The 12,951-nt window shown below is 45.6% G+C and overlaps 1 protein-coding gene across 8 annotated transcripts in view; it reads left to right on the forward strand.

Moving 5' to 3' along the window:
• The window catches only part of SMARCD3 (SWI/SNF related, matrix associated, actin dependent regulator of chromatin, subfamily d, member 3), a 106,995-nt gene that overhangs the window by 47,304 nt on the left and 46,740 nt on the right, over nt 1–12,951 (forward strand). For 7 of the 8 annotated variants that reach the window (XM_054191623.1, XM_054191624.1, XM_054191619.1 and 4 more), the window contains 2 exons: nt 6,222–6,439; nt 9,586–9,628. In XM_054191623.1, the coding sequence (XP_054047598.1) occupies nt 6,231–6,439; nt 9,586–9,628 (252 nt within the window). In that variant the 5' untranslated portion in view covers nt 6,222–6,230. Of the gene's footprint in view, nt 1–2,556; nt 3,533–6,221; nt 6,440–9,585; nt 9,629–12,951 lie in introns of those variants that run through there. The other variant, XM_054191625.1, reaches the window with a different exon arrangement.

Here is a 12,951-nt window from a genome sequence, read left to right on the forward strand (position 1 = left end):
GACTGCTCGCTGTTGACTAATTCTTGTAAGGGAAGAGACAGTGAGCTCCTGATCAGCCTCCTCCCGTGCTAGTCATGGTGTTGCAGAGCTCTCTTACCTCTCCCCTCCCAAAACTATCCTTTTTACAGAGTCAAGAGCTTCATTCTGGTAGTTCTTCACACAAAATCCATTCCATACATTATATCACAGCAGTGGATGTGATCACATCTATTAAAACGAGCAAGCTAATGGAACTCAAAGATGGTATATTGGGTTTGTTTGTTTCAATGCCAAAGACGTTTGGGGTTTCGGTTTTGGTGTTTTGGTTTTTTTTTTGCCATGGTTGCATCCAAGCGCTTCGTTTCAGGTTTGGTGTCTGGTTATTCTGAGCTGTGAATAGACATGCATGAAATAGAAAAATGGTCCCTGAACTTTGTCTCAAGTTACAATTCACAGTCATGTGAATGTGATGTTTTCTGAGTTAAAGATTTTTGGATTGTTGTGAACGTTATTTAAAAATGGGTGGAACCTGCAACACTTGATTCTAGGATGTGAGAGTTTTTGGGAAACAGAGGAAGCAAAAATTGCAATACTGATGTTTCTGCTTACTAAATATCTAAAAGGTTCATAGCCATTAAAAAAAAGAATCTCATGTGAGGTAACATCTATAGTTATACGAGAGGAGAGAAGCTGTCTGCAACTTTTTTTCTTGTGCTTCTAAGAGTCCATTTTGAAGTGCAGATTCAGTTGGGAAACATGTGCAGTCCGAAGCCTGTTGCCATCAGACAATATCAATCTAGTATAAATTTCTTAGCTGTTCCAGATACTCGTAGTGACCCATTCTCACCTCCAGACAGCATCTGGCATCTCCTCCTGCTAATGTTTGTGCCTCATAGAAGTCAGTAGCTGCTGTAATGCCTTGACACAATATGTTGTCTAGCCAAGGTAGCTTCTATTTTTAGTTAAAAAAATACACTGTTTGTATACTTGGTAATTGTTGTTCTCAAAATCTGTGGGTTTTTCAGTTAACAAGAAGCCCGTGGCTGTCACTGCATGCTGTCGGAGTCCTGTAGGTGCCTTGGTGGATGGAGCCTGTGTCTTTCAGAGCAGGGAATTGCCATGGGTGCAGCTCAGTGCTATACTGTGTTGCAGTGACTCCCTGCTCTCTCTTCAGTCCTTTTCTAAGGCTCTTGCAGGTGTTTTTGCTTTTGATTTCTTGACACTTTCTTTTCCTTTTACCTATTGGTTCTCCAGGTTATTTTCTTCTATCCAGTATGTCCAGACAGGAACCCTCCCTTTCTCTGCTTCAGCATTTTGGCTGCTATGATGTTGATGTCCCTTGAGAAAAGACTCTGCAGTAGAAATGTCTAGAAAAGGACCGCTCCAGTGTTGTCTCAGGCAGGAGAATCATAGAATCATAGAAGCATAGAATCGCTGAGGTTGGAAGGGACCTTTAAGATCATCGAGTCCAACCTTTAACCTACCCTGACAAAAGCCACTTCTAAACCATGTCCCTAAGTGCCCCATCTACCCTTTTTTTAAACACCTCCAGGGATGGTGAATCCACCACCTCCCTGGGCAGCCTATTCCAATGTTTAATAACCCTTTCAGTGAAAAAATGTTTCCTAACATCCAATCTAAACCTCCCCTGACATAACTTGAACCCGTTTCCTCTCATCCTATCACTTGTCACCAGGGAGAAGAGGTCAGCCCCCATCTCTCTGCAACCTCCTTTCAGGTAGTTGTAGAGGGTGATAAGGTCTCCCCTCAGCCTCCTCTTCAAGCTAAACAACCCCAGCTCCCTCAATCGTTCTTCATAAGGTTTGTCCTCCAGACCCCTCACCAGCTTTGTAGCCCTTCTCTGGACATGCTCCAACACCTCAATGTCCTGCTTGTAGCGAGGGGCCCAAAACTGAACGCAGTACTCGCGGTGGGGCCTCACCAGTGCCGAGTACAGGGGGATGATCACTTCCCTAGTCCGGCTCACCACACTATTGCTGATACAGGCTAGGATGCTGTTGGCCTTCTTGGCCACCTGAGAAGTTCACTTTGAGAAGTTCACTTTAAGAAGTTCAAGACAGAGGGGAAGAGGCAGGCATCAGATGTGACAGGAGGGAAGAAAGTAGAAAAGCCAACTGCGTAGCTTGGGAAAGCGGGCAGCGGAAGGCAGCGACAGGGGACGGCAACAGTCGCTGGGGGCTGGTCTGCTTACTGCACTGATGGTGTGCTCAGCTTTGGAAGGGTGTAGCCAGGGCAGGGATGGACCACAGGAACGCAGGCCATCAGCAGAGTTCTTGGGGACCAGTACGCATGTGTGAAATATTGGCGGTGTGCCTTTCTCCGCGTGCCGCACTGTGTGGCCATGCCCAGCTGCTCTGCTCTGCTCCGCTCCATCTCCTCAGAGCTGTGAGAGTGGTCCCTTCCGCTGGGGACGTGCTGTGGTCTTCCTTATTCCCTACAGCCCACGGTGGTTTCGCCCTCTGTCCAGTGAAGTGTTTGAAGCAGTGCAGAGTAATACATGTAGGTGGATCAATGGAGGAAGAAAGGGGGTGGGTCTGTGGGTAAGAGCAGGGTTGGGTCGGGTAGAGGGGTGTAGGGTAGGTGATTTCCCAGGAAGGAGGATGTGTCGGTGCTGTTTGCCCTGCAGCCTTCACCGTGGATGGTGTTGTTCAGGACAGGTTCCATCCCTCTGAGGACGAAGGGAGAGACAGATCCTAACCCACACGAAGGTGCACCTCCAAGATCTATTTCAAAAGACATAACAGCATTGTACCACATCAAAAGAAGTTATATGTCTTTAGTATCAAGACTTTTTTTTTAATGTCAGTATTGTGAAAAATTCAACATATTGAACATATTTCACTGTCTTGTCTTACACGTGTTTGAGAGCAAAATAAGCTTTTAGATAAGGTGAGGTCCTGCTTGTGTGTTCTCCTTTTATAAAAGTTTAGATAGAGCATTTCTGTATCTTGGGAGTCTTGTGGGCTCGCAGCAGGGACACGGCAGTTGCGTAGTGAATAATATTTTATCTACGGGTGATACTGGAGATAGGAACATGAGAAGGGAGGGGAAGGAATGAGGCAGGGCAAGGGGTGAGACTGAATATGCCTTTGCTAGAGCTGCCCCCTTTTTGTCAGTTTTGTCCTTTCTCTAGTTTTCTCTATTTTGATGCTTAACAAAGGGAACTGAAGGAAGTTCAAAGATGTCAGATTGAGATCGAGAGTAGATTTGGCTCGCTGACCTTTTTCTCCAGGCCTTAAGTTGTCCACTGTAGAAGCAGAGAAGTGGGCCTGCATCCTGACCCCCGCGGCCAGGCAGCCTCCGGGAGGGACGAGTGCGGGATGGCCATGCCGGGACCTCGTCTCCTCCGAGTCACTGTCAAATGTCCCCGGCTGACTGACAGGCGACAGCAGGCCCAACGGTCTGCTCTTTGCTGGAGGAGGGCCACGGTGTGGACTGACAGACAACAGAGAGATCTGAAATACAAGCTCGGGAGAGAAGCATTTCCTGGGCCGTTTTTCTCTGCTGGCTCCGGCTGGGCTGGAGGGTGGGGGTGAGTACGTGGGAAGGGAGGGAGCCGCTCCGTTACGGCAGTTTCCGTAGCGTGCTGTTTATGGGAGAAGATGTTTCCAGCTCTGCACAGAGCCTCAGTTTTGCCTCTTTGCTGCCTCCTGCTGCTTCTCTGCTCGGTGGCCATCCCCACCATCGGTTTCCGACACGAACACTTGCTGGATTCACCTCCTTGGCTCCCTGTGCTGGTCTCTTTCCTACCTCAGCCTTCCTTCCCTGTCTGTACCAATTAGAGACACTGGTTCTTTGCTGATCGTTCATTCACCTTCTTCCTTTCTCCAGTTTCCTTCATGCATACAAGTGCAAGGAATATCTAAGACTTGTGGTGATCAGGGAGAGCACTGAGCTGCGACTTTGGGGACTACAGTGGATTTGGAGATACAGGTCCAAATTACATTTAGAATTATATATTATTATGATACATATTATAATTATATATTTAGAAATTATAAAAGCATGAAATAAGGATTAAATAAACGATTTTTAAAATTTTTCTTTTATTTATTAATGGTACAAAAAAGTTTTCTTCCCACCCCACAATGGGCTGTCCTGCATACCCTCTTGGTGCACGCCTCTCCCTTTGGAGACCACTGGTGTGCTTCTCCCTAGTACTTTCTCAGTCTTTAGCTGTTGGTAACTCAGAGAAGTTTCTGAACCAAATATGTTTTCCATGTCGTTTGGAAAGGGGTGACTACCCACTGTGTGGCAAACTACCCTCTTTTGGTTGCGTTTGAGCCTGACTCCTCCTGGCCTCCTCTGAGGGCCGTAGTTTATTATTCTGGAGGGGGCAGTGAACAGTCAATCCCCAACTGCCCTCTCTAGGCCACTCGTGATTTTGCAGAGCTGTAGCAAATGCCTGCTTAGATTACCTTGGATCACCTCTTTCCAGATGGAAGACCATAGTATATTTACTTTTACTTGGGTGAGTGCAGTTCTGTATCTTAATCATACCTTAATCTTAATCCCTGGAAGTGTTCAAGGCCAGGCTGGACGGGGCTTTGAGCAGCCTGGTCTAGTGGATGATCTTTATGGTCCCTTCTAACCCTAACCATTCTATGATTCCATTATTCTGTTTCCGTGCCATTCTTTTTCCAGATCAGGAACCAGAACTGCACACAGCATTCGACATGTGGGCAAACCACGGACAGTGGCACAGTGATGTTCGCTGTTCTCTTCCTTGTCATTTCTTTTGTTTAATGGCTTTCTTTTGACTTCTAGCAAACAGTGAATTGATTTTTTTATTTTATTTTGGAAGTGTCTGTTTAAACTCCAAGATCTTGCTTCTGTTGGGCAACAGTCAGCTCAGAGCCCATTGTTTTGTATGTGATGATTGTATCGGTTTTCCCCATGTAATTCACTTAAATATGGACTGAAATCCATTTTCATCTTCCTTTTAAGTGTTCATTCTGTCTCATAAAGTCCTTCTGCAGTTCTTTGAAGCTGGCCTTCATCTTTGCCAGCTTGAATAACTTGGCATTACCAACAAACTTGGTCACTTCCTTGCTCTTTCTCTGTTTTTTTCGTTCTTTTTTCAGGTTGCTTATGAATATGCTGAAAAGCATGAGTCTCAGAAAAAATCTGCCTGTGCCTTCGTTTTATTTTCAGAACCAGTTACTTTGACCTCATTTCTATCCTTTAAACAATTATTTATCTATAATGGATACCACTAGCTCTTGATTTCCTTGAAAGACACTGTAGAGGGACTTGACCTTTAAAAAAATTTTGTGTATGATTATTCTTATTCACATACTGGTTCAAATGCCTATAGAGCGTGTGTGTATTTGTCTGTATTTTCACATATACGTAGACATATAATAAACATCTTGATAATTCTTAGAATGAAGCTAAGCTCTTCTCTGTTTTAAATTGCATTTTACAGTGGTAATTATTTTACTGGTGGTTTTCCTTGATGACTATAAACTTTTAGGATTCAGCACTGAGTTTACTGTGTGTCTTCTACAGCATTAAGTTTGTGATTTGGCCCAAAGTGTCTCTCCAGAGCACACTGAAATCAACATAAATGTCAGGACTTTAGCCTACACAGGCTGCTGACAAACTACCACATTCCTTTTATTTTCTGTTTAATTTTAGAGGCTTGATCAGAGACGTGACCTTTTCTTTAAGGGTTATTGTCACTTTCTGAACTTACACTGCTCTCCAGTGTAGGTGAAGGAGAGGGCTCTTAATGGAGGATGTTTTATCACAGTGTTTTCATGGTTCACCTTTGCTCGTTACAGTCTCCCTACTGGTGAAAGCCGCCTGCTAGTCAGTGGTAATCTGAAGCACTGTAGATGTGAGCTTGCTTGCAGCTTTGATTAGCGTGTGAACTGCACCAATTTGGACTGCGTGTAGCTGCCATGGAGTTTTCCCTTGGGTCTGAAGGTAGAGCTTTTGGCTGTAAGCTGGCCTGGATATGTTTTGACCACTGAGCGTTTCCCAAGCTTAGTATTTTTCATCCCTGTTTCCTGACTACTTTATCACTGGATTCCTCTTTACGATGTCTGGGAAATACCAGCCCAGAGCTCATGTGCTCTGTGTTTCTGCTTAGTGCTTATTGGGGTGGTCAAAATGGGGAGCTTGCTGGAGCCAGTGTCTGATTATGTACAAATATATTTGCAGCTGAAGAAACAGGGGCCAAACTGGCTCTTCTTTCTGTTTCGCTTCTTCTCTAGCGACCTGGGATGCCATCAGGAGCTCGAATGCCCCATCAGGGGGCTCCCATGGGTCCCCCAGGCCCCCCGTACGTTGGAAGCCCCTCGGTGCGACCTGGGATGCCCCAGACTGTGATGGAAACAACAAGGAAACGCACTGCACCACAGCAGGTCCAGCAGCAGCAGGTCCAGCAGCAAGTGCAGCAGCAGCAGCAAGCCACGCAGAACCGAACTAGGAGGTGAGTGTTCCAGAAAGAAAACGTGGGAGGATAATTTGAAGAAGAAAAAAATGCATCTTTTTAGCAATAGGTAAGACCTTTAAGATCGAATGAGACAGACTAGAAGATTTATGTATTATCAGTTTCTTAAAGGAGGAAAAACATTGGTAAATTTTACTCTTTACTTTGTGCATGGTCTTGAACAAACTGACCTTTACTAATGTCTGGTTTTGCAGTTATAATGCTTTTTCCTCGCAGGTTTATCAGGCTATAAATCTGGCTGTTATATTTAGCCTTTAAAGTTAATGAACAGTTCTCCTTCTAATATAGTACAATTATTGTATTATTTGTTGTCTGTTCTGCATAGTTTCTCTGATTTCCGACTGGCTAACAAAATGGTTTGTAAATGAGACAAGTGGAAAAAATTTTTGGTTGGTCCTGTGAATGCTTGTACTATGGTCACTCATGAGAGTGGTCATGAAACTTGCAATTGTCACAGGCATTCCTATGTATAAAATAGAGAGATATGCATAGGAAATAATTTCATAGAATTAGAGGGATTATTTTAAACGAGCTTTCCTTTTTAAATATGCCTGCTTTGTACAGTGCTGAATGCATTCTCTCTTAAATAACAGTTTGCTAATTTCTTTTTGCAACTTGTTAGATCTCAGCAGCCTTGAGGTCCAAGTGTGAGCCAGTTCCTGATAAATCCATAGGGTGCAGGCATCTGTGTGGTCTGCCTTTTGCAAAATCATTATAGGTGTATATATAGATTCGGACAGAGTTCTGGCGGTGTCATCATATCTAGTTGTAGGTAAAAGGTGACTCTCTGAGATCAGTGCTTCAGGAGCCCTGCTCTGTCCAGGTTATATGCCTTGGATCAGCAAGCCAGACTTGTGAATGCTTATATCTGGGATGCATCTGGAAAGGACACCAATCCTGAGAGTATTAATGCATTACGATTGAATACAGAAGGAATGCGTGTGAGTGCAGCATGTGAGCGCAAGAGATGCATGTGCGTCATGGAGGCCTTGCCCAGCACTAGCCAAAATGCGTATTTCACAGCACCTCCCAGGAGGAACTCCACGAAACTGCACAAAATAATGCCCAGTCTTCAAATACACAGGGTAGATACAGCCTGAAAAAAATTGCCACTACTGGATAATTACGGTAAACTTTAGTCACTACCTAGTTTCCAGGTCATTAAAAAAGAATATTTTCTAAAAGTTGATGGCCTAATTCACAGAAGGAGGCAGTTCCCTCTCCCTAGTTCTTAATTTCAATGCTTCTAGTTTGGAACCCAGCAGGAGTCGCTACTGCAGGGAGTCCAGCTCACACCGGTGCCTCCTAGGTACTCGGGAAAGTTCCTCTGTTTCTTCTGCCATGCCTTCCCTCCAGATAATGTGTTGAATGTTTTCCCCTTGTTCATTTCCACCTCCCTGTCGTTTCCCGCTGAAATTTTTCTGTGTTTTCAGGCAAACTTTCTGGCATCTTGGGTCCACTTCTGGGAGTAATTCAGTCCTATGTTTTATGGCACAAACAGGCCAAGAAGGTGTAGTTATCCTTTCTTGGCAGGTTTGGTGGAGACAGAAATCTCATTTCTATAACAGACTCTTGGAGAACTGGTTGAGGCAGAAGCTGTTGGGGGTTTTTGGGTTGTTTGTTAATTGCTTTTTAATTGCAAGCCTTTGGGGTTGTTGCAGGTGCATGCATATCCCGTTTCCCTTTGGGAGGATGGAGCTTGCTCAGGCATTACTTCCAGATTTGGTGAAGTGTTTCCATGCAGATTTGATTTTGTGAGCTGTGGAGGGTGTTGGAGGTTCACACCGCGTAACATTCCAGTCCCATTATTCCTATGCTTTTAAAAAGGGATGTTGTTCACCCACAGAATTGGTTGTAACTGTGTGGGTGAACTTTCTGCCCCCAAGGAAGGATGTAGTTTGCACCTCCGTGCACAAAGAGTTCCTCAGGCTTGGCTTATACGGAGATGGGGAAGAATCTAAGACTGTGGTATTTCAGGCCAGGCTTATTATTAGCATATGTAGGAAGGGAGTGTGCCACATTGTTGTGTGTGGAAACAGCTTTTACATGGACGTGGCTGATGACAGACTTCCTGTATGAAAACAGTAAGGAGGGGCATCCTTGACATGGCAGACGGTAGCAGGCGGTTCAGTTTCTCCCATTTGTCTGTCGCAGATGGAGTGATTCATCTCCTGCTTAAGATAAAGGCCTCACAAATCGTAGAGGTGAAGAATGAGGCCTGAATTCCCTCTTGGCCCTGTTAGAGAAAGCTAGGTGACAGGTTTGGTGGGCACAAACAGTTCTTAGAATCTGAAGAACTCGAAAGACAACGTGTTTGGCAATCTTCCTGACAGTAGCATTTCTTAGGCACACATACATTTGTGTGTATGTACACAAACACAAGTATTTTTTCAAAAGCATACCTATACAATTGGGCTTATGTATGGGTACGGACAAATTATGTATATGTACTGCAGGGACACATACGTCTTCCCACATGTGCGTTCATAAAGATGATCAAACATGGACATGTAAGCCCGCTGACCTTTGTATATCACTGAGGCAAAGGTATTGTTACAATAAAACAAGCGTATATATGTAGGGAAGGGCGTGTGTATATGTGTGTTTTCATACATCATATGAAATGCACGTACATATGTGTGTTTTCATCAGCACTCAGTTTTGGGCATGAATGAATGAATGAATGCATGTCATCTGTTCGAACAAGTTCACATTCTGTTTACAGGCGCTCAGCCACTTCCATGTGCATATGCATAGCTGCATCTATGCCCGCTGCCACACCTGCACGCTGTCCTCCGACATGCTTTTTCTGTATCTGTAGAGAGCATGTGCACATGCACTTGCATACATTGCCGCCCTGCACCATAGAAGATGCTGTGATCAAAGAACTTGCACACTTCTTTCCAAGATGCATAACAGACAGCCCTGATTTGTTCTTAGCTAACTGCCTCCCCAGGCTGCTGAGAGAAGGGGTCCTAGGTCCTGGGCATGGGTGAGACCCTTTTGCTGATGCATGCACAGCTGTGCACCAGCATGTGGAGATGTCAGGATAATTTAGCAGGTGGCCTCGTTACTCCTAGATCTGTCACCATGGTAACGTGTTTTTTTCTTTAAAAAATGTACAGTGCCAAGAGGAGGAAGATGGCTGACAAAATTCTCCCTCAGAGGGTGAGTCGCTTTCATTTCCTATTCCCTTCACAATCAGTTCAGCATCTTATTGTAATTAGAGGGATTTTAGAAAATACTTTCACTTTTTGTTTAAAAATCTAATTAAAAAGTAAGTAGGCAGTGGGTGAAAGTCTAGAGAGCCAGGCTGGGGCTGGGGCTGGGGGCTGGGAGTGTGGAGCAGCCTGGCCCGTGTCCTCCTCCAGCGCTGGGTTCGCCGAGCCAGCACTGCCACTTGCTGGATGGACAGTGGTGCTGGGCTGCGAAGTACTCCACTTGACGCTGGGGCCCTCTGGGTCTTAAGGATGTTTTTGATCAATTTTTGAGGCTGGCCAAAAGCTGGTTCAGGGCACAGCTGTGCCTGTAGGAGACGGGCTCGTTCTCAGATCTCTCTGGCCCAGTAGAGCTGCCAGGTTCTAATTTTCCTGGTTGTGTCCTCGTAGGGCTGAAGCGAACCCATGTAAACAACAGAGTTCAAGGGGCCTGCATTGTCCAGAGAGTTATTTGTTCTCTTGTGCCTGGGGATATGTCTAGCTTTTAGTGTCTGCCTATGCCTAATCCTCAATGCTTAAATCTTCTACTTCCTTTTTAAACACTGGAATTTCTCTCTGCTCCCCTTCTCCATTATTCCCAAACTTTTCCTTTCCTGTGCCCTCTTCAGTACAGTTCCCCCAAAACCTACTTGGTCCCAAAAGGCAAGCTTCCTTAGTCTTCAGATCACACACCCTCGTCACATCCTAGTCCCAGTTTCTTTGGCTTCTGGTGCTTTTTCTAGGCTTAGAATTCCTTTGACAGGTGTGTAGATCTCCACGTCCTTTTCAAGTCTACCTCTCCACTGCTAGTGTGAACTCAAACTTGTTGGCAGCCCCCGGATTCTCTTCTGTGACATTCCACAAGTACCTAGTGCCAGTCACCTGAGGAGGTGAGCCCAATTTGGTACTCCTGATGCCATATTATCACTTCTTTTCTTGTAATTCCTGCCACCCTCTGAAAGCACAACTTCTCATAGGTTAGCCACTCGTTCTCTCGTGCTGCTGGCTTGAAAGGACTAAGCTACCATTAAATCCAGACCTTTGAACTACTTGCAGCCTCCTCGTGTTTGTGTTAAAACTTCATTCCTGCTCTGCTTGGAGCCTGTGCTTTCCTAGAATGAAAGCTACGTTTCTTGTGCTGTCAGTTATGTCTGTCCCACACAAATTGTTTTCACAGACAATTATACATCCTGTATGGTGAGGCTATCGCTTTAAATATATGTCCGTTTCAAGGCTTGTTGTTGTTGTTTGTTTGTTTTTTTCCTGGTGCCTTTATAAGATAAAAAGGTCTCAGAACAGAGCTAACCAAACTTTTTTGGCAACAGAAGGCTTGTGCCTCTGTTTATCAAATCCATGATAATCCTTTAATAGGTAGAGCCTTATTCAAGTATGTCAAAAAGCTATACAGATGTAGCACCTTTGAGAACCATGCCTGGTTCCGAAAAGTCACCAAGTCTTCTTGCCTTTCAGTATCTTTGTTGCTGTCAGCAATAATTTTAATTGATTGAGTGATAAGGCATCACAAATTGCTAGAGTTCTATGTGCAATGGAGTTTTTATCAGTGCAGCTGGAGTGCTGGTATCGATGATTGGACATTGTGTCTGGATTAAGATATTCCATTAGGCTGCAGTCAGTGTATCGGAACCTCCTTACGCTCCCCATTCATGGGATGGGAAAATGCTGTGTGCATCGGTGTCCTGTCAACTGGAAGATTTGCACAGGTGGCTGTGGAACGCACACAAAACTCAGGGTAAAACTTCCAACTTCCTGGAGCTGCTTCTGGAGTATTTTCCAGCCAATCAGCTTGTGCTTCCCACAGACTTTTTGCAGACTCTTGCTTGTCTTTTCTCTTTTCTGGGAACTGTGAAGGGGAGAGGGAAAGATATTAAATACATTCTACTCTTGAAAACCATCTTATGTAATAGTGGAAAAGCAAGTGGGTTCTTAGTGTTACCTGCTGTGATAGTAAGTCAGACAGTTGACACAGATAACCTGCTGTTGGACTTCCAGGCTCTCTGACCAAGCCTGTGCTGTAGTTCTGGAGCATATTGCTAGTTGGGTAGGGTCGCTCAACTGCTACATTTCAGCTATTTGAGAAGGATTTCATTTTGCATGAATATAACCATATGAGAAAGTTCAACATAGCAAACTATTACATGTAGGAAGATAGGATTATGCAAGGCATTTGACAGTGTCCCACACGACATCCTTGGCTCTAAATTGGAGAGACATGGATTTGACGGAGGGACCCCTGGGTGAATAAGGAATTTGCTGGATGGCCCCACTTAAAGAGTTGCGGCCAATGGCTCGAATGTCCAAGTGGCAAGCAGTGACGAGTGGTGTTCCCCAAGTGTCAGTACTGGGACTGGTGCTGTTTAACATCTTTGTTGGCGACATGGACAGCAGGATTGAGTGCACCCTCAGCAAGTTTGCGGACGACACCAAGCTGTGTGGAGCGGTCGACATGCTGGAGGGAAGGGATGCCATCCAGAGGGACCTGGACCAGCTTGAGAGGTGGGCCTGTGCGAACCTCATGAACTACAGCAAGGCCAAATGCAAGGACCTGCACGTGCATTGGGGTAATCTGAAGCACAAATACAGGCTGGGCAGAGAACGGATGGAGAGCAGCCCTGAGGAGAAGGACTTGGGGATGTTGGTGAATGGGAAGCTCAACATGAGCCAGCAATGTGCCCTGGCAGCCCAGAAGGCCAACCACATCCTGGGCTGCATCAAAACAACCATGGCCAGCAGGCGAGCGAGGTGGTTCTGACCCTCTGCTCTGCTCTGGTGAGACCCCACCTGGAGTACTGTGTCCAGCTGTGGGACCACCAACATAAGAAGGATGTGGACCTATTGGAGCAAGTCCAGAGTAGGGCCATGAAGATGATCCAAGGGCTGGAGCACCTAAGCTATGAGGACAGTCTGAGAGAGTTGGAGTTGTTCATCCTGGAGAAGAGAAGGCTCCAGGGAGACCTTGGAGGCCCTTCCAGTCCCTCAAGGGGCTCCAGGAAAGCTGGGGAGGGACTCTGGATCAGGGAGGGGAGCCATTGGACGAGGGGGAAGGGTTTTCCACTGACAGAGGGGAGATTTAGATGAGATATTGTGAAGAAATTCTTTCCTGTGAGGGGGGTGAGCCCCTGGCCCAGGTTGCCCAGAGAAGCTGTGGCTGCCCCATCCCTGGAGGGGTTCAAGGCCAGGTTGGACGGGGCTTGGAGCAACCTGGGCTGGTGGGAGGTGTCCCTGTCCAGGGCAGGGGGTTGGAACTAGATGATCTTTAAGGTCCCTTCCAACTTT

The sequence above is a fragment of the Rissa tridactyla genome, chromosome 2, assembly GCF_028500815.1.
Source record: "Rissa tridactyla isolate bRisTri1 chromosome 2, bRisTri1.patW.cur.20221130, whole genome shotgun sequence".
Classification (NCBI taxonomy): Eukaryota; Metazoa; Chordata; class Aves; order Charadriiformes; family Laridae; genus Rissa; species Rissa tridactyla.